The sequence below is a fragment of the Coregonus lavaretus genome (assembly GCF_964263955.1).
Source record: "Coregonus lavaretus genome assembly, chromosome: 26".
Classification (NCBI taxonomy): domain Eukaryota; kingdom Metazoa; phylum Chordata; class Actinopteri; order Salmoniformes; family Salmonidae; genus Coregonus; species Coregonus lavaretus.
Genome location: NC_140013.1, coordinates 22,231,434 through 22,254,301, shown reverse-complemented (window position 1 = coordinate 22,254,301; position 22,868 = coordinate 22,231,434). Strand labels below are relative to the sequence as shown.

General features: G+C 42.5%; 1 protein-coding gene across 1 annotated transcript; it reads right to left on the bottom strand.

Moving 5' to 3' along the window:
• Nucleotides 1-205: 205 nt before the first annotated feature.
• LOC311101919 (flotillin-2) lies at nt 206-22,216 on the bottom strand. Its single transcript, XM_084143161.1, has 11 exons — nt 22,007-22,216; nt 12,037-12,118; nt 10,647-10,737; nt 10,100-10,223; nt 8,324-8,442; nt 7,755-7,868; nt 7,281-7,400; nt 6,446-6,660; nt 5,881-6,064; nt 1,783-1,932; nt 206-1,466 (listed from the first exon to the last, which is right to left on the bottom strand). Exons 1-11 carry the CDS (start codon nt 22,053-22,055, stop codon nt 1,428-1,430), a joined length of 1,287 nt encoding a protein of 428 aa, XP_083999287.1. The 5' UTR covers nt 22,056-22,216; the 3' UTR covers nt 206-1,427.
• Nucleotides 22,217-22,868: the final 652 nt, after the last annotated feature.

Sequence of the window (22,868 nt, the reverse complement as noted above, 5' to 3'; positions counted from 1 at the left end):
GCACACTCTTTGCATTCTCTCAACGAGCTTCACCTGGAATGTTTTTCCAACAGTCTTGAAGGAGTTCCCACATCTGCTGAGCATTTGTTGAATGCTTTTCCTTCACTCTGCCGTCCGACTCATCCCAAACCATCTCAATTGGGTTGAGGTCGGGGGATTGTGGAGGCCAGGTCATCTGATGCAGCACTCCATCTCTCTCTTTCTTGGTAAAATAGCACTTACACAGCCTGGAGGTGTGTTGGGTCATTGTCCTGTTGAAAAACAAATGATAGTCCCACTAAGCCCAAACCAGATGGGATGGTGTATCGCTGCAGAATGCTGTGGTAGCCATGCTGGCTAAGTGTGCCTTGAATTCTAAATAAATCAGACAGTGTCACCAGCAAAGCACCCCCACACCATAACACCTCCTCCTCCATGCTTTATGGTGGGAACTACACATGCGGAGATCATCCGTTCACGTACACCGCGTCTCACAAAGACACAGAGGTTGGAACTAAAAATCTCCAATTTGGACTCAAGACCAAAAGGACAAATTTCCACCGGTCTAATGTCCATTGCTCGTGTTTCTTGCCCCAAGCAAGTCTCTTCTTCTAATTGGTGTCCATTAGTAGTGGTTTCTTTGCAGCAATTCAACCATGAAGGCCTGATTCACACAGTCTCCTCTGAACAGTTGATGTTGAGATGTGTATTTTACTTGAACTCTGTGAAGCAGTTATTTGGGCTGCAATTTCTGAGGCTGGTAACTCTAATGAACTTATCCTCTGCAGCAGAGGTAACTCTGGGTCTTCCATTCCTGTGGCAGTCCTCATGAGAGCCAGTTTCATTATAGCGCTTGATGTTTTTTGCGACTGCACGTTTTTGACATTTTCCGGATTGACTGACCTTCACGTCTTAAAGTAATGATGGACTGTCGTTTCTCTTTGCTTATTTGAGCTTTTCTTGCCATAATATGGACTTGGTCTTTTACCAAATAGGTATATCTTCTGTATACCCCCCCTCCCTTGTCCCAATACAACTGATTGGCTCAAAACCATTAAGAAGTTAACTTTTAAGAAGGCACACCTGTTAATTGAAATGCATTCCAGGTGACTACTTCATGAAGCTGGTTGAGAGAATGCCACTAGTGTGCAAAGCTGTCATCAAGGCAAAGGGTGGCTATTTGAAGAATCTCAAACATAAAATGTATTTTGATTTGTTTAACACTTTTTTGGTTACTACATGATTCCATGTGTTATTTCATAGTTTTGAACTCTTCACTATTATTATACAATGTAAAAAATAGTAAAAATAAAGAAAAACCCTTGAATGAGTAGGTGTGTCCAAACTTTTGACTGGTAGTGTAAATATAATAATAATTTCAAGTGTATTGAAGGCAGTCTATGAGAGTGCATAAAACAGATATCGGAAGAAGAAGGGAGAGATTGTTTTCAGGCCTGAGCATAGGTCATCTTCTGCAGTAGTGGGATCTGTTGAATAGGAAACAAAAACAATTCAATTTAAGCTAGAAAGAGATATTGTATGCTAAGGTTTCATTTCACTATTTCTGAAAAATGTCATGTAGGCTGTTAAATTCCAGCAGCACCAATAGGATTCTATGCAACATATTGGCTAATTCATAGAATTAGAATTACTAGAACAGACATTACCACTCTACTCAAGTCAACGTTCCATGATGGGTGGCCCATCTGGCAGCAATATTGAGTGTAATTCCATTTCTATGGACACACTAATCTATGTTTTACCTACCATACCATTTTCACCAAAGACCATGCCCCTAATTACCTTTGATAGGTCAATTCCAGTGAGGGCGTTGACGGACACAGGAAGTTCAGCCAGGAGGCGATTCACTTCCCCAGTCACACGGTTACCCTCCCCGCTCAGTATGACTATCTCATTGGTCCTGGCCAGCGGCGCCGCCACCTTGGCTGCAATCTAGGAAGACACGGGCACATTGAGATGTTTAAAAAAAAATTGTGCTCACATCACAAGACACGTTTATGGTATATGATGTCATATTACATCAACTGATGTAAACCTCCGGTTGAACAAATCATCTGACTTGTGAGTCACTTTAAGATGGTGTAATCTGCCACTTGTACATGTACAGTGAGGGAAAAAAGTATTTGATCCCCTGCTGATTTTGTACGTTTGCCCACTGACAAAGACATGATCAGTCTATAATTTTAATGGTAGGTTTATTTGAACAGTGAGAGACAGAATAACAACAAAAAAATCCAGAAAAACACATGTCAAAAACATTATAAATTGATTTGCATTTTAATTAGGGAAATAAGTATTTGACCCCTCTGCAAAACATGACTTAGTACTTGGTGGCAAAACCCTTGTTGGCAATCACAGAGGTCAGACGTTTCTTGTAGTTGGCCACCAGGTTTGCACACATCTCAGGAGGGATTTTGTTCTACTCCTCTTTGCAGATCTTCTCCAAGTCATTAAGGTTTCGAGGCTGACGTTTGGCAACTCGAACATGCAGCTCCCTCCACAGCTTTTCTATGGGATTAAGGTCTGGAGACTGGCTAGGCCACTCCAGGACCTTAATGTGCTTCTTCTTGAGCCACTCCTTTGTTGCCTTGGCCGTGTGTTTTGGGTCATTGTCATGCTGGAATACCCATCCACGACCCATTTTCAATGCCCTGGCTGAGGGAAGGAGGTTCTCACCCAAGATTTGACGGTACATGGCCCTGTCCATCGTCCCTTTGATGCGGTGAAGTTCTCATGTCCCCTTAGCAGAAAAACACCCTCAAAGCATAATGTTTCCACCTCCATGTTTGACGGTGGGGATGGTGTTCTTGGGGTCATAGGCAGCATTCCTCCTCCTCCAAACACGGCGAGTTGAGTTGATGCCAAAGAGCTCGATTTTGGTCTCATCTGACCACAACACTTTCACCCAGTTCTCCTCTGAATCATTCAGATGTTCATTGGCAAACTTCAGACGGCCCTGTATATGTGCTTTCTTGAGCAGGGGGACCTTGCGGGCGCTGCAGGATTTCAGTCCTTCACGGCGTAGTGTGTTACCAATTGTTACCAATTTGTAAGTCGCTCTGGATAAAAGTGTCTGCTAAATGATGTAAATGTACATGTTTTCTTGGTGACTATGGTCCCAGCTGCCTTGAGATCATTGACAAGATCCTCCCGTGATGTTCTGGGCTGATTCCTCACCGTTCTCATGATCATTGCAACTCCACGAGGTGAGATCTTGCATGGAGCCCCAGGCCGAGGGAGATTGACAGTTATTTTGCGTTTCTTCCATTTGCGAATAATCGCACCAACTGTTGTCACCTTCTCACCAAGCTGCTTGGCGATGGTCTTGTAGCCCAATCCAGCCTTGTGTAGGTCTACGATCTTGTCACTTACATCCTTGGAGAACTCTTTGGTCTTGGCCATGGTGGAGAGTTTGGAATCTGATTGATTGATTGCTTCTGTGGACAGGTGTCTTTCATACAGGTAACAAGCTGAGATTAGGAGCACTCCCTTTAAGAGTGTGCTCCTAACCTCAGCTCGTTACCTGTATAAAAGACACCTGGGAGCCAGAAATCTTTCTGATTGAGAGGGCGTCAAATACTTATTTCCCTCATTAAAATGCAAATCAATTTATAACATGTATTTTTCTGGATTTTTTTGTTGTTATTCTGTCTCTCACTGTTCAAATAAACCTACCATTAAAATTATAGACTGATCATTTCTTTGTCAGTGGGCAAACGTACAAAATCAGCAGGGGATCAAATACTTTTTTCCCTCACTGTAGGCTACCAACTCTAACACTGGCTGACAAAGATACTGTAGATAACTACTGGTGTGTTATGACTGATACTACTGTACTTTGTCCAGTCAAAAAGAAAGAAACAAATGAATGTCAAACACTGGCTTGTCATTATTACTGTGACTAGATTAACTGTTTATTACTGCTTTATTAGTATCAATGTGACTAGGTTTATCTGGGGGCATGTTAATGAGTGTGTCAACCAGTGTTGGTTCGAGACCACCTAAAGCGAGACTGACAAGACTGAGTCAAGACTGAGACCGGGAGACCGAGACCAGAAAAATGTGAGTCCAATTCAAGACCATGATTGTAATTTTGTCAAATCACCACCATAAGAGTTCAAACTGTCCAGTATTTCCGTGTTCATATTTCAGAACAACATATGGATTCTTTAGACATTCAGAATAGTGAAAAAATGCATGCTAGGGGAAAATAGAGCCACTCTAGAAATGATTACTAACCCAAACACAGTGGGGAACAATGGGCCTCTGGCACACTCAGACGAGAGTGCTCTGAAATCGGAGTAGATAGCCAGAGTGAATTTCCCAACGCAAGAGATATGCTAACTGGATAACAGTCGTTCAAGTTTTTGCTAGCTAACCAAATTACACCTGCATCTCTAGCAGTGTATAGCCACCAAAAAACGATGAGGGGAAAAAGTCAGTCACTCCCACTCCTCCAATGGCATGACATCCTCCTTGCAGCTAGCTAACTAACATTAGGCTCTGTGTTTTTAGCTTGCTACATAGATATGCTAGCCTATTTGCCACATTATGACTGACTTGTGATCATTGCCCTTGCTAGTTTGATTATATTTACATTCCCAGCCTTAGTTACACTCGTCTGTTGTTGTCCAGAATATTGAGTCATTGAAACTGAAACAGTGCATCCCGAATGGAGGCAGCAAACAATGTACCAGGCCAACTGTGATTTACAACCTGAGAACAATATTTTTTGGACTACCAAGACATGTATTGGTGAATTATATTAAATCATGCACTGAACTTCATCCATCTATTATGCCAACAATGCCTTAGTGTACGTCATGGAATGTTGAGTAGAATATAACCTTTTGGACTAATATTATGATTGTCTGTTTCATATCTGCAAAGTTGTTAAAACACTGTCAGTTCTGCTTTAAACTTTAGGTCACTGGTTACTTTGTGTGCTAAATGTGAAATGTTTTTTGCAATGGGAAGTAATAGTTGTACATTTCGATTGGGAAATGCTTAATGGTTGTTTTTGTATTCTTATGATTGGGACCTGCTGGCTTGTGTCTGAGTTTATGGACTGCTTATGCTTTAACATCATGCTGTGTGTGACTGCTGTCTTTCCATCGGCCCTATGCAGTGGTGTATTGGTGCCTGGAGAAGTGGGTATACTCTAATTTTGCCAAGAAGTTCGCAACCGGCCCACCCAGCGAAGGAAAGGCACCCTGTGTGAAAAATCCTATGTTTTCCTATGTTTTTTCCTATAGATTATTCAGATGTTCACTCTCAAAATCAAACTTTTTTTTTTATAGAAAAAGGACAAAAATGTGATGGTCTAAGTCCACAACAATGCTTAAACCACATTAAGCTGATTGGGTGGGCCTGTCAGGGCCTGTCTCCCCAGTTGGTGGGCCTCTGTCCACCCAGGCCCATACATGTCTACGCCCCTGATGCAAACAGTGCACGATGACAATGCGCATCACAAATAGCCTACTAACCAACACTTCGGACTAAACTTTTGGCCAGGCGAAGCGGTTTTATGTGCTGACTGAATGGAAGCTGATAATTATGAGTTTTTACTCTGCTGGTCTCGGGAAGTCCTCATTGTCCAAGACCGAGTCAAGACCGAGTACAAATCTATCTGACACTGAGACAAGACCGAGACACTCAATATATGGTCTTGAGACCGGTCTCGAGTACTACAACACTGGTGTCTACAGTAAATCTACACATTACTACCTCAATATGAACACATCTGTATGAAGGGCTCGTCAATGCAGTAGTGATTTAATTTTATCAAATCTAAACAATTCAAACACACGTGTGGATACACTGCATTTAAAAACTATAAACACAATATGACTTATGTGACTTAATTCCATAGTGTGTTACCTTTGGCAGGGCCTCCAGGACCAGAGCAGTCTTGGCTGCCTCTCCATACTGCTGGTAGGCCTCAGCCTTCAGCCTCATCTTCTCAGCCTCAGCCTTCCCTATAGCCTCTATCGAGCCGGCCTCTGCCTCGCCTATCCTCCGGATCTTCTCTGCCTCCGCCTGGGCCGTCAGAACCTTCTTCATCCTGAAAGACAAAACACACTCGTATCAGAACAAATGGCAAACAAGATTGATTTCCGAAAGAAACAAGAAGTATCCGCTCATTTCCAAAAGAAACAAACAACAATTTTTATGTAATTAATATGCTATTATTGTGTAATTACCATTTTACCTGATCACTTAGTAAATACCGGGTCATTTCTGCACTTTTATATGAAGTGCTACCAATCTACATTTGTTGAAGCATTCCAGACTCATAAGAAAATGTTTTTGTGATAAAAGACAATGCACAAAAGTTGAGTGGAATCACTTGTGAACAACATAGTTTGTATGTTACAGCTAGGTAAGCATATAATGGGAAATGGACTGTGGATATGTTCTGTTATGATATAAAAGGTGTCACTACTTCTGTCCCTCAGCCAGCTGCTGCATCTTGTATGCCTCTGCCTCGGCAGGCCTCTTCACCATGGCGATGAGCTCCTTCTCTGTGCGGACAATCTCCTTCTCCTCAATGGTGATCTGTTTCTTCCTTTGAACCACCTCAATCTCTATCTCCTCCAGCCTGATCTTCTGCTGTTCTTTAGCTGCCTGCAGCTCATAGGCCAGTTGGGCTTCCGCTTTCTGGAGACAGAGAGAGAGAGACATGACCATGACGTCCATGTTGAAGCACACAGACAGAGAGACAGGATCATGACTTGGCCGTCTACTGTATGTTGATAGAGGAGTTTTAATGTTAAGGTTGGCTGGAGGGAGCGTTTGGATGATAGGGGCTATATTCAATGTTCATTCTGGGCTCTCTGATCACATAAGATGTCCCATTTACATTTAAGTCATTTAGCAGACGCTCTTATCCAGAGCGACTTACAGTTAGTGAGTGCATACATTCATCTTTAATTTTTTTATACTGGCCCCCGTGGGAATCGAACCCACAACCCTGGCGTTGCAAACGCCATGCTCTACCAACTGAGCTACATCCCTGCCAGCCATTCCCTCCCCTACCCTGGATGACACTGGGCCAATTGTGCGCCGCCACATGGGTCTCCCGGTCGCGGCCGGCTACGACAGAGTCTGGATGCAGTGCCTCAGACCACTGCGCCACTCGGGAGGTTACTAAATTACTAACGACTAATGATAATTTAGACACCGATGGACCAAAAACACCATAGAATAATTTTGTAGACTGGAATTTCTACCGCACATTTAACTGGCATTCAAGAGTGGAGTATGGAGTTCATGCAGACCTTGGTGTTGACTTCTTGGTTGAAAGCAGCCTTCTGCAGTTCAAGTTCTCGTTTGGAGTCGGCCATCTTGGTGTCCGCCAGGAACTTGACATCCATCATCTCCTTCTTGCACTCCGCTTCCTGGCGAGAGAGAGAAAGACAACGAGAGAGAGATAGACAGAGACAGGGAGAGAAAGAGAGAGATAGACAGAGAGAGACAGATGGATTGAGAGAGATAGAGAGAGGGTACATGAGAGAGAGAAGAGCGTACGAGAGAGAGAGAGAGAGAGAGAGAGAGAGAGAGAGAGAAAGGGACAGAGATTATAACGTACATGAGAGAGAGGGTGAAAGGATGAGGAGAGAGGAAAAGGGGAAATTCATAAAATTAGCTTACAAACCTCTAAAATGAAACGTACGTACATTAATACAGACAAACAGAGCCCCAGAAATAATTGCCCCTCTGGAATTAATAAAGTTTATTGAATTGAATCTTACTCTTATCCCAGCATCCCTTTCTGCCTCTGCCACACCGATGTCTGCATCCCTCTGGACTGCTGCTGTCTGAGTCTTCCCCAGGGAGCTCAGGTAGTCCAGTTTATCATAGACATCCTACAACACACACACACAAAAAGTAGCTAAGATTACCATACATAACCTGAGACACAAGGAACAAAAACATCAATAAATGTCTAACATCAACATGTGATAACATCTAATTGATTGTAGCACTTGCAGTGAAGAGCTGATAATTAAAAGTGGATCTCATTGACAGGGACTGTGACAGTCTAGGCTAATTCACAATTATTAGAACTACTACCAATCCACATTAATCAATCTTAATCAACAACGGTGAAGACTAGTTAAGTGGAGTCGCCTCCCAATCAACAGGTTTACACATCATCCGTTAAATTCCATAGGAAAACAAATGGCAATACACATGATGCAGAAGACAAAATGCAGAGGACAAAAAAATATATTAAAATGCCATAGGATAACAAACACAGCAAAGGCAAAAAACAACAACATTTACCCTCCACACTTCATGGCACTCCCAACAAACTCACCTTGATAGTGAAGCTGAGGATCTCGATGCCCATCCTGCCCACATCGGGAGCTGCCACCTCCCTCACCAGCTGGGCAAACTTGTCCCTGTCCTGGTAGATTTGCTCCACTGTCAGTGTGCCTGTATAGAGGGGAGAGCAGCAGAGCCTGTCAGTCTCTCTACAACACTGGATATAGACCTACTTCACTTACTGACTTTACTTTATTAAGGCTATCCCACATGGTAGTCAAATAATCACTGAAATTCATGGGTATTTACAAAGAAAAAATGCATTGTTAAAAACACATAGATCTATAAAGTCGTCATCATCATCTAGTAAAACATGATAAAAGCTCATAATACAGAACATATAACGTTTACTTTTCAATAGTGCAGTCTGTATATTCTTGGATTTCATGTTTGTTGTTTTAGAAGTTACCCTTTCACACATTCAGGATTTCATTACATTGACTGTCATTTCTACATTTTTCTAAATAATTTTAATTTAGACATGCTATATTTAGTACAAAGCTTGAACAGACTGTTTGAAAAACTACCCATCAGCAAAAAGCATGTGTGTGTGTGAGACGCTTAAGTGATAATGCCAGAGAAGCCGGTGTTTGGAGGATATATTCATCGAGGGCCAGCAAACCGTGCCAATATATCCTCCAAACACCGGCTTCCAACATATTCAAATAATGATTGACATATTTTTATTAAAAACCTTATTTTGATGAATTTATTCATACTATTTAATCCTTCCGCAAGATATAGTCCGACACATATCTAAGGTTGCTACCCAAGCCGGCTGGTCGTTTGTTCTATCAGTTCAGCTGCCAGAGCTGCGACCCAGTTGTTAAGCCTTTTTGTTCTGTATCTATGGACGCGACCCAGTCGTTCGTTCGAAATGTTCCATTGCCATACTGGCTGGCAACATTCTTATCCCTTGCTTGCTAGCTAGCCAACTATGGCTCACTTACAGTCACGTCAAACAGTGCAGCCAGAATAACAGTAAGGTAGCTGCAGTTGCGTTTAAAGCTGTTTTCTAGTGACATTTCTTTGGATACATCCATAACAATGAGCTAATGATGTTCGATTTCGCCTGGCATAGAAAATGTGCTCTTTCGTCAGGACACTGTTGTTCAGAGGAGCTAGCCAACAACACAGATAACAAAATCACTTCAAATTGAAGCTGGAAAGAGCAAACTAGCTGCATTTCTTTTTCGTTTTACCTGTTTTCTATTGACATTTCTTTGTATACCTCTATATTAATAAAAATGATGGCAGCTGATTCATGATTTCCACTGGCTGAGAAAAGCTGCCTGCCTTTCTCGTCCTGACACGTGCATTACTATGGGACAGCTGGAGATCGAATTTCAATATTGAAACAATGTTGCAAATGTCGGAGAGACAGACGGCAAGGTTTATACAAATCTCTGCTGTTGAAAGAATATACTAGTCTAAAAGAAATTGGAGATAATATCTAGATGCTTTTTATAGTAGAGATCAAGTTTATAAATTGCCTGGCTGGGCTGATGAGACAGTGGATTGCACAGTGAGATGGAACAGAGTAAATTTCAACGTCATAGCTTTAGCTGGTGGTAACTTGTGGAATAGACACCGGCTGGAATGGGTTTTAACCAATCAGCATCCAGGATTAGACCCACCCGCTGTATAATGAGGTTTAGCCACTGATTTACATCAGCTAACAGAGAACAAAGCTGAGAACAGCCAACTGAAATCAACAGATGACCATAATAGACTAATATAATTTTCACTTCGGAGACATTCTCCTCACCTAGAATTGAGCGTAAATGTCCTTCCAAGGTTTGCAAAACCACTCCTTTGATTTCGGGGACTGATTTGCCCAAAAACTGCTCGCAAGCAATTGCCAAAAGATCATGATCTGTCATCACTTTGATCTGGAGAAGAGATGAAGGAGAGGGTTAGAAACACAGAGTGTGGCCTGGTTGCATACGCACATACGAATCACTGTGCTTTAACTTGATCTATGGCTTTAAGTCAGTTTACACAAGGAGTTGGTCCTTGGTTTACATGAATGTATTTTGCATACTCAGAACAGAATCTGTCCTGTGACACAGAAAGAGCTTACAGTACATGGAGTAGCTACAGCAGCAGTTGTAAACTGGTCTGCCACAATGAGATATTAAATCAATAACAGTTAAAGTTATAAATAGTTAAGACATATTTTCCAATTCAATGGTGTCCGTTTCATACTTTCGCACTGTTTTCACTGACAACGCATTTTGTAAGACAAACGATGGAGGTATGTCATGGTGGTGACTAGTCTCTTTCCAGCAGGTTATTTTATATTTTATTTTTACCTGTGCCACCCCAGTGACAGTGATGGCGACCCCCTCTGCAGTCTCAACATCCTCACACTTGGGTTGGAGTGTCATAATCTCCAGTGTAATCCTATATGAGGAAAAAAAGTATATTAGATAATGCAGACCTTAAAGGGGCAACCTGCAGTTGAAACAATAACAACATGTTCTCTTCCCACTGTTTCAGTAAAAAGCTAAGGGATGGGGCTGTAGAAATGCAACCACTCAAATTCATAGAGCTATGGATGCAAGGACTGACCATCCATGATATCAAGATGATAGTTTTAACCATGTTGAGGCTATACAGTGTTTGTGTACATTCACTTTGTTTACAAACATTGGAGTAAAACAAGCTTATATTTGGGGTTCTGATGGGGTACGACTGTTGAACTAAGCTCATGAGGCATTTATAAGTGATATTCTACAAGAATCAATGGGTACATATCATTTATGTATAAGTCCAAAAATGGATGTAGCAACGGCAGATTGTCCCTTTAACAGGCAAAGGAGAAAAAAGCTCTGATATGATATAATATGATATGATGATATGCCATTTAGCAGACGCTTTTATCCAAAGCGACTTACAGTCATGTGTGCATACATTTTTACGTATGGAAGGTCCCGGGGATCGAACCCACTACCCTGGCGTTACAAGCGCCATGCTCTACCACTTGAGCTACAGAGGACCACTCTGCATCAATACCTCTATTGCCACACACTTCCTTGACACACGGCCCAAACGACTAGTGACTAGTTAATGGCTATTGAGCAAAGCTGCCAAATATAACCTGAAGAAATCCTAAACAAAACATTGCATGCTTTCATGTAAACCCAGGGGATAATGCCTTACAGTCAGTTAATAAACAGAGGACAGCACCTAACCTACTGTGAAAAAGGGTAAGAATTGTGCCAAGTGACACACGGGAAAGAAGGCAGAAGAGTGAATGTGTACTGTAGTTTAAGAAGGTGGGGCAATGTGTCCCTTGCCATGTTTCCATTTGAAACATCCAGAACTCATTAACACAATGTAGGTCAGTCAGGAAAGTGTGGCACAGAATAAAATAATAGTATTTCACGCACGCACCTCCTGGCTGATTGTCAGGCCGCAGATGATTGGTGTGTTTAGCGAATTATAGGCTATCATTGTGGAAATCTAAGATGTTGGAGAACCTGTTGGAGCTGTGTCCATAAATAATTGTCGGTTTCTAAACATTTGCCAGCCCTTTTACCTAATTTAGTATTTGTATGGAAACGTGTGGGATTATTTATCCATTGAAGAAATAAAACAAGCCTCATCCAGACCATTTGCAAAACAACCCATAATTGCTGATAGACTGATAGATTAAGACAATTCTATAGCATGCCATGACATCATCATCAATGGTCTCACCTTTGAACGTCAGTGATGAGCCACCAGGCCCAGGCCCAGCCCCCCACCATGTAGGTCTTCTCATCTGAGCCACAACAGGCACCTGAGAAATGAAACAGACAAGGCGTGAGTCAGGGGCACAAGACTTCAATTGGGGAAAGACTCCATCATTCACCAGCATTCATTATTGATGCTCAGTTGACACCCTTGTCTGAAACCTTCTTAGTTGTTACCACAATTTCTTTGTCTTGCTGCCATGCACTAGTTAGGTTTCTACAGGGCCAAATGTAAAACATGTAGGTATAGGCTACTCATAGAGGGTAGCCTACATGATTACATAGCCTTGTTTATAATTCCCCTGCAAGCTCAGAAATCCCTTGGCCTTGCACTTGGTAGCTAAGTGAGGATCCTAGTACAGTGTACATGGATAGGGATGTAGTAACTAAACCAATCGAAACATGGAAGTGTCGGTATTATTTAGCTTAGGGCTGACCCCAATTAGTCGACTGGTCGATTGTTTGGTCGTTAGGCTGTTGGTCGACCGAGATTGTTTTAGTTGAGCAGTAACACACACACACACACACAGTGCTATGAAAAAGTATTTGCCCCCTTTCTAATTTTCTCTACTTTTGCATATTTGTGATACTGAATGTTATCAGATCTTCAACCAAAACCTAATATTAGATAAAGGGAACATTAGTGAACAAATAACACAACAATTACATATTTATTTCATAAACAAAGTTGCGCAACACCCAATTCCCCTGTGTGAAAAAGTAATTGCCCCCTTACACTCAATAACTGGTTGTGCCACCTTTAGCTGCAATGACTCCAACCAAATGCTTCCTGTAGTTGTTGATCAGTCTCTCACGTCGCTGTGGAGGAATTTTGGCCCACTCTTCTATGCAGAAATGCTTTAACTCAGTGACGTGTGGGTCTGGACTTTGACTAGGCCATTCCAAAACTTCCAATTTGTTGCTTTTTAGCAATTTTCATGTAGACTTGATTGTGTGTTTTGGATCATTGTCTTGCTGCGTGACCCAGCGGTGCTTCAGCTTCAGCTCACAGACGGATGGTCTGACATTCTCCTGTATAATTCTCTGATACAGAGCAGAATTCATGGTTCCTTCTATTAAGGCAAGTCGTCCAGGTCCTGAGGCAGCAAAGCATCCCCAAACCATCACACCACCACCACCACCATGCTTGACCTTTGGTATGATGTTCTTACTGTGGAATGCAGTGTTTGGTTTTCGCAAGGCATAATGGGACCCATCTCGTCCAAAAAGTTGACTCAAGTTTGCCAAAAAGCACCTGGATGATCATCAAGACTCCTGGAAGAACGTTCTATGGACAGATGATTCAAAAGTATAACTTTTTGGACGACATGGTTCCAGTAATGCCTGGCGAAAACCAAACACTGCATTCCACAGTAAGAACATCATACCAAAGGTCAAGCATGGTGGTGGTGGTGTGATGGTTTGGGGATGCTTTGCTGCCTCAGGACCTGGATGACTTGCCTTAATAGAAGGAACCATGAATTCTGCTCTGTATCAGAGAATTATACAGGAGAATGTCAGACCATCCGTCTGTGAGCAGAAGCTGAAGCGCAGCTGGGTCATGCAGCAAGAAAATGATCCAAAACACACAATCAATTCTACATGAAAATTGCTAAAAAGCAACAAATTGGAAGTTTTGGAATGGCCTAGTCAAAGTCCAGACCTAATGCCTATTGAGATGTTGTGGCAGGACTTGAAACGAGCAGATCATGCTTGAAAACCCACACGTCACTGAGTTAAAGCAGGTCTGCATGGAAGAGCGGGCCAAAATTCCACCACAGCGACGTGAGAGACTGATCAACAACTACAGGAAGCATTTGGTTGGAGTCATTGCAGCTAAAGGTGGCACAACCAGTTATTGAGTGTAAGGGGGCAATTACTTTTTCACACAGGGGAATTGGGTGTTGCGTAACTTTGTTTATGGAATAAATGAAATAAATATGTAATTGTTGTTTTATTTGTTCACTTATGTTCCCTTTATCTAATATTAGGCTTTGGTTGAAGATCTGATAACATTCAGTATCACAAATATGCAAAAGTAGAGAAAATTAGAAAGGAGGCAAATACTTTTTCATAGCACTGTATATACAGTTGAAGTCGGAAGTTTACATACATGTTCTTCGGCTTGCAAGCTATCCCTTTTTTCCACCAAACATAACGATGGTCATTATGGCCAAACAGTTCTATTTTTGTTTCATCAGACCAGTGGACATTTCTCCCAAAAATAAGATCTTTGTCCCCATGTGCAGTTGCAAACCGTAGTCTGGCTTTTTTATGGCGGTTTTGGAGCAGTGTCATCTTCCTTGCTGAGCGGCCTTTCAGGTTACATCAATATAGAACTTGTTTTACTGTGGATATAGATACTTTTGTACCTTGGAAAATTCCAGAAAATGATGTCATGGCTTTAGAAGCTTCTGATAGGCTAATTGACATCATTTGAGTCAATTGGCGGTGTACCTGTGGATGCATTTCAAGGCCTACCTTCAAACTCAGTGCCTCTTTGCTTGACATCATGGGAAAATCAAAAGAAATCAGCCAAGACCTCAGAAGAAAAATTATAGACCACCACAAGTCTGGTTTATCCTTGGGAGCAATTTCCAAACGCCTGAAGGTACCATGTTCATCTGTACAAACAATAGTATGCAAGTATAAACACCATGGGACCACACAGCCGTCATACCGCTTAGGAAGGAGACGTGTTCTGTCTCCTAGAGATTAACATACTTTGGTCATAAAAGTGCAAATCAATCCCAGAACAACAGCAAAGGACCTTGTGAAAATGCTGGAGGAAACAGGTACAAAAGTATCTATAGCCACAGTAAAACAAGTCCTACATCGACATAACCTGAAAGGCCGCTCAGCAAGGAAGAAGCCACTGCTTCAAAACCACCATAAAAAAGCAAGACTACAGTTTGCAACTGCACATGGGGACAAAGATCGTACTTTTTGGAGAAATGTCCTTTGGTCTGATGAAACAAAAATAGAACTGTTTGGCCATAATGACCATCGTTATGTTTGGAGGAAAAAGGTGGAGGCTTGCAAGGCGAAGAACACCATCCCAACCGTGAAGCACGGGGGTGGCAGCATCATGCTGTGGGGGTGCTTTGCTGCAGGAGGGACTGGTGCACTTCACAAAATAGATGGCATCGTGAGGAAGGAAAATTATGTGGATATATTGAAGCAACATGTCAAGACATCAGTAAGGAAGTTAAAGCTTGGTCGCAAATGGGTCTTCCAAATGGACAAGGACCCCAAGCATACTTCCAAAGTTGGCATTCTCTCAACCAGCTTAATGAGGTAGTCACCTGGAATGCATTGCAATTAACAGGTGTGCCTTCTTAAAAGTTAATTTGTGGAATTTATTTTCTTCTTAATGCGTTTGAGCCAATCAGTTGTGTTGTGACAAGGTAGAGGGGGTATACAGAAGATATCTCTTATTGGTAAAAGACCATGTCCATATTATGGCAACAACAGCTCAAATAAGCAAAGAGAAACGACAGTCCATCATTACTTTAAGACATGAAGGTCAGTCAATTCGGAACATTTCAAGAACTTTGAAAGTTTCTTCAAGTGCAGTCGCAAAAGCCATCAAGCACTATGATGAAACTGGCTCTCATGAGGACCGCCACAGGAATGGAAGACCCAGAGTTACCTCTGCTGCAGAGGATAAGTTCATTAGAGTTACCAGCCTCAGAAATTGCAGCCCAAATAAATGCTTCACAGAGTTCAAGTCACAGACACATATCAACATCAACTGTTCAGAGGGGACTGTGTGAATCAGGCCTTCATGGTCAAACTGCTGCAAAGAAACCACTACTAAAGGTCTCCAATAATAAGAAGAGACCTGCTTGGGCCAAGAAACACAAGCAATGGACATTAGACCGGTGGAAATGTGTCCTTTGCTCTAGAGTCCAAATTTGAGATTTTTGGTTCCAACCTCCGTGTCTTTGTGAGACGCAGTGTGGGTGAACGGATGATCTCCGCATGTGTAGTTCCCACCATAAAGCATGGAGTAGGAGGTGTTATGGTTTGGGGGTGCTTTGCTGGTGACACTCTCTGTGATTTATTTAGAATTCAAGGCACACTTAACCAGCATGGCTACCACAGCATTCTGCAGCGATACGCCATCCCATCTGGTTTGGGCTTAATTGGGAATATCATTTGTTTTTCAACAGGACAATGACCCAACACACCTCCAGGCTGTGTAAGGGCTATTTTACCAAGAAGGAGAGTGATGGAGTGCTGCATCAGATGACCTGGCCTCCACAATCCCCCGACCTCAACCCAATTGAGATGGTTTGGGATGAGTCAGACAGCAGATTGAAGGAAAAGCAGCCAACAAGTGCTCAGCATATGTGGGAACTCCTTCAAGACTGTTGGAAAAGCATTTCAGGTGAAGCTGGTTGAGAGAACGCCAAGAGTGTGAAAAGCGGTCATCAAGGCAAAGGGTGGGTATTTGAAGAATCTCAATTATAAAATGTATTTGGATTCGTTTAACACTTTTTTGGTTATTACATGATTCCATGTGTGTTATTTCATAGTTTTGATGTCTTTACTATTATTCTACAATGTAGAAAATAGCAAAAATAAAGAAAAACCCTTGAATGAGTAGGTGTGTCCAAACATTTGACTGGTACTGTGTATATAAATATATATATATACATCTACACACACACACACAGTGGGGAGAACAAGTATTTGATACACTGCCAATTTTGCAGGTTTTCCTACTTACAAAGCATGTAGAGGTCTGTCATTTTTATCATAGGTACACTTCAACTGTGAGAGACGGAATCTAAAACAAAAATCCAGAAAATCACATTGTATGATTTTTAAGTAATTAATTTGCATTTTATTGCATGACATAAGTATTTGATACATCAGAAAAGCAGAAATTAATATTTGGTACAGAAACCCTTGTTTGCAATTACAGAGTTCATACGTTTCCTGTAGGTCTTGACCAGGTTTGCACACACTGCAGCAGGGATTTTGGCCCACTCTTCCACACAGACCTTCTCCAGATCCTTCAGGTTTCGGGGCTGTCGCTGGGCAATACGGACTTTCAGCTCCCTCCAAAGATGTTCTATTGGGTTCAGGTCTGGAGACTGGCTAGGCCACTCCAGGACCTTGAGATGCTTCTTACGGAGCCACTCCTTAGGTTGCCCTGGCTGTGTGTTTCGGGTCATTGTCATGCTGGAAGACACAGCCACGACCCATCTTCAATGCTCTTACTGAGGGAAGGAGGTTGTTGGCCAAGATCTCGCGATACATGGCCCCATCCATCCTCCCCTCAATACGGTGCAGTCGTCCTGTTCCCTTTGCAGAAAAGCATCCCCAAAGAATGATGTTTCCACCTCCATGCTTCACGGTTGGGATGGTGTGCTTGGGGTTGTACTCATCCTTCTTCTTCCTCCAAACACGGCGAGTGGAGTTTAGACCAACAAGCTCTATTTTTGTCTCGTCAGACCACATGACCTTCTCCCATTCCTCCTCTGGATCATCCAGATGGTCATTGGCAAACTTCAGACGGGCCTGGACATGCGCTGGCTTGAGCAGGGGGACCTTGTGTGCGCTGCAGGATTTTAATCCATGACGGCGTAGTGTGTTACTAATGGTTTTCTTTGAGACTGTGGTCCCAGCTCTCTTCAGGTCATTGACCAGGTCCTGCCGTGTAGTTCTGGGCTGATCACTCACCTTCCTCATGCCCCACGAGGTGAGATCTTGCATGGAGCCCCAGACTGAGGGTGATTGACCGTCATCTTGAACTTCTTCCATTTTCTAATAATTGCGCCAACAGTTATTGCCTTCTCACCAAGCTGCTTGCCTATTGTCCTGTAGCCCATCCCAGCCTTGTGCAGGTCTACAATTTTATTCCTGATGTCCTTACACAGCTCTCTGGTCTTGGCCATTGTGGAGAGGTTGGAGTCTGTTTGATTGAGTGTGTGGACAGGTGTATTTTATACAGGTAACGAGTTCAAACAGGTGCAGTTAATACAGGTAATGAGTGGAGAACAGGAGGGCTTCTTAAAGAAAAATTAACAGGTCTGTGAGAGCCGGAATTCGTACTGGTTGGTAGGTGATCAAATACTTATGTCATGCAATAAAATGCAAATGAATTTTCTGGATTTTTGTTTTAGATTCAGTCTCTCACAGTTGAAGTGTACCTATGATAAAAATGACAGACCTCTACATGCTTTGTAAGTAGGAAAACCTGCAACATCGGCAGTGTATCAAATACTTGTTCTCCCCACTGTGTGTGGAAATTATAGGCAATTAGCAAGACACCCCCAATAAAGGACTGGTGGTGACCACAGACCACTTCTCAGTTCCTATGCTTCCTGGCTGATGTTTTGGTCACTTTTGAATGCTGGCGGTGCTTTCACTCTAGTGGTAGCATGAGACGGAGTCTACAACCCACACAAGTGGCTCAGGTAGTGCAGCTCATCCAGGATGGCACATCAATGCGAGCTGTGGCAAGAAGGTTTGCTGTGTCTGTCAGCGTAGTGTCCAGAGCATGGAGGCGCTACCAGGAGACAGGCCAGTACATCAGGAGACGTGGAGGAGGCCGTAGGAGGGCAACAACCCAGTAGCAGGACTGCTACCTCCGCCTTTGTGCAAAGAGGAGCAGGAGGAGCACTGCCAGAGCCCTGCAAATTGACCTCCAGCAGGCCACAAATGTGCATGTGTCTGCTGAAACGGTCAGAAACAGACTCCATGAGGGTGGTATGAGGGCCCGACGTCCACAGGTGGGGGTTGTGCTTACAGCCCAACACCGTGCAGGACGTTTGGCATTTGCCAGAGAACACCAAGATTGGCAAATTCGCCACTGGCGCCCTGTGCTCTTCACAGATGAAAGCAGGTTCACACTGAGCACATGTGACAGACGTGACAGAGTCTGGAGACGCCGTGGAGAACGTTCTGCTGCCTGCAACATCCTCCAGCATGACCGGTTTGGCGGTGGGTCAGTCATGGTGTGGGGTGGCATTTCTTTGGGGGGCCGCACAGCCCTCCATGTGCTCGCCAGAGGTAGCCTGACTGCCATTAGGTACCGAGATGAGATCCTCAGACCCATTGTGAGACCATATGCTGGTGCGGTTGGCCCTGGGTTCCTCCTAATGCAAGACAATGCTAGACCTCATGTGGCTGGAGTGTATCAGCAGTTCCTGCAAGAGGAAGGCATTGATGCTATGGACTGGCCCGCCCGTTCCCCAGACCTGAATCCAATTGAGCACATCTGGGACATCATGTCTCGCTCCATCCACCAACGCCACGTTGCACCACAGACTGTCCAGGAGTTGGCGGATGCTTTAGTCCAGGTCTGGGAGGAGATCCCTCAGGAGACCATCCGCCACCTCATCAGGAGCATGCCCAGGCGTTGTAGGGAGGTCATACAGGCACGTGGAGGCCACACACACTACTGAGCCTCATTTTGACTTGTTTTAAGGACATCACATCAAAGTTGAATCAGCCTGTAGTGTGGTTTTCCACTTTAATTTTGAGGGTGACTCCAAATCCAGACCTCTATGGGTTGATACATTTGATTTCCATTGATAATTTTTGGGTGATTTTGTTGTCAGCACATTCAACTATGTAAAGAAAAAAGTATTTAATAAGATTATTTCATTCATTCAGATCTAGGATGTGTTATTTTAGTGTTCCCTTTATTTTTTTGAGCAGTATATATATATATATATATATATATATATATATATATGCGACCATCTCAGTGAACTAATCTATTACGGAAAAAGCCAATTAATGCTTGATCCGAAAATGTGGTCCGAGGCTCAAAATGGAGGGTCTGACGCAATTGCGGAGCGTCCAGAGGCCAAATCGAGCTCTGTACAGATGCGCCTCCCAAATTTTGTAACAATGCGGAGGGCTCTGTATAGCTCCGCATTGACATGATTGGTGGGGGCGGTACATCCTGTATAAACACAAACTCACTTCCTTGACAACAGCTCTGCACTGCTCCGTGAAGTGAAAGAAGTATGAATGCCCTGACTTCTGCTGAGGCCATATCACCGTAAATGATGCATGGCCAATGCAGACGTTGAATTGACCATGCACCCAGATGCACAATGCACTTCTCTCTCCAGAATACGCTCTCTCCCACCAATTTGTGCACATTCATTGTTTCATATCTTCATTGTGTGAATTGTTTGCATTTGATTGTTAGTATATATCAATTCCCCATTACATATATCATCAGTAGTACATTTACCGTTCGTTCCTATAATTTCTAATCTACAATGTTTGTTACTTTGGTCACGGTAAATATTTTAATGCATTCAATATTATTATTCCAGTCATCCCGTTCTCATTGTCTGAGTGGACACATTGTTTGCAGAGTGCACAACCTACGCTACATTCGTGAGAAACAAGTTTTGGTTTATTTTATTCCATTTACGAGTTTTGTCAATATAGTCATTGTCTTTTGTTTGGAGCGCTCCTGTCAATGTTGAGTAAGGACGCGCACGCATAGAAGTAGGCCTATAGGCTACCTGAAAAATCTTACCAGCTCTCTCCCGTTTCGATAATCACTCAGCGTGAAAGCGAAAAATGTCATGCTCTGATCCAGTGGAAACGTCATAAAATAGGCCTACCTGATTACTTCTTATCAGTGCTTGACTTGGACTGAAATAGGTTCCGGTACTCATTTTGGGTGCTGGTACTGTTTATATTTAGGTGCAGGAGCTCCACAATACTTTTGAGCTAATATGCTTTAAGAGGAACAGGAGCTCAATCTTTATACACTATGAGGTTGGAATAATACTGTGAAATTGAGAAAATTATGATAATGCCTTCTTAGTTGAGCTGTTTTAAAAGACTGCTTGAAATTTCTGCCAGTTTTGGTGGGATGGCGTTTTGACCTGCCTGGTGGCTAATCCTTATTGTAGCGAGTTTCACATAGGTGGGTCCGACCACCATTATAAATTAGGGGAATTTTAGATGATGACACCTAGCTAGATAGTTAACTATAGCTACTGAAACAGATTGTCGTTTTGCTATGTTTTAGGCGAAGAACATTGTTCGCATCCATCAACTAGCTTTTTTTATGACCAGCACTTTCCAGAGCTTAGGGAACGGCAGGTGCGAGAGACAACTTTACCAGCATCATAGCATACGTATCGATGAGTCGTTGTGACATATGAAATACGAGTGATCGTGTAATCAATGTGTAATAACTACGTAACAAATGTATGAACGTGTTAAATTGTTATGTGGTCCTGATTGGTCAACAAGCTTATTTGACACGTCAAATAGTGTTATTTGACGTGTATCTTTTTTGACACGCAAAGACCCAAACGGCGTTCCATATCTGGCGGCCTTCTTTGGTTACACAAAGCAGGTGTTCGGAGCATGCTAGCTAATTTAGTACAGGTGGTCCCTCTGTCTTCCATAAACATAAACACGTGCTGTAACATGGAGATATGGCTGTGTGGGAACACTAACCCTATAAAAAGTTGTGTATCAATTTAACATTTTGTTTTTTGAAAATGGTTTCTCAGATATGAAAGATAAGGTCCTTATGCTTCCAAAATCATACCGCAAGCAATGCGTGTTAATGTTCAGACTGAGCGTTACTCTTAACAAAACTCCCCATACAGAAAAAAAAACTTGCAGATAACAAAACTCTCCCACAGAAGACGCCTTCGTCCAATGACAACGTTAACGTAATAGAACTGAGAGACATGATCAAGGGCTAGTAACAACCTAGCTAACGTTAGTGAAGCGATATGATTTGTTATGTTGTTTATCCATCGAGAAAAACCAATGCAATGACCGTTTAATTAACTAGATAGCTATACATTAACTGAAAACCGTTGGTAAACGAATAGGTTAACAAAATAACCATATATTAACAATTAAGCTTGTTGGCTAGCAAGCTAGCTACTTTAGCTTCCTAGCTAGCATGCACGGGGGATACCTACCAGAGACAACCACGGCTTCATTTGGTCCAACTGTAAGGCAGCTACCCATCTTCTTCCGGTGATATATCCTCACAAATATGCGTGAAAGCCTTCTGTATTGTAATATTCTTTGGTTATGTGGTTAAATCGCTCTGAAATCGATTAAAAACAGTAAACATTCACAGCGTCTCTGCCACCTTCCTATTAGCATTAAATATCCTGCAAGCCCCCGCCCCAAATCAAGATGGTGTCGTAGCCTATCTAGTAGCTCCCTTCCTTCCCATGTAGTGTATACTAGTAGCAGCTTCTAAACTGTACAGTCTTTGTTAGTAGCCAATGGTAGTAGCGAGCATCTACTGTCTATTATCTGACTGACGTTTCTCCCTGCCTGTCTGTATCGTCGGTGCACGCTTATGGAGCCAGATACCTGCCGAAAGGTTGAACGCACGTATCGTTAGGATCGTAAGAAAATACAAACATAAATTGTTAGGATCATAAGAAAAGAGATGCGTGAAAGATGCAACGTAAATGTTAAAATAGATCTGTTCATTTCTTACTTTACCTCACCCTTTACTCGGTTACATATATTTTTTATGCATACAAACTTTTGTCAGTAATGTGGCATCTGCAAAGGATATGAACCGAACGTAGCTAGTCGAAGTTAGTTAGTCAATCAAGCAACTCTTGCCCAGACGTTAGAGTTGCTATGCAGCTTCCGGTTTCATTTCCAAAATAAAAGTCTAGAGCTTGTTTTAGAACTGCATTCAATAACGACTTTATACCAGTAGATGACGTAGTATATTATTATTTATTTATTTTAGCAGACGCTCTTATCCAGAGCAACTTACAGTTAGTGAGTGCATACATTATTTTTATTTTTTTT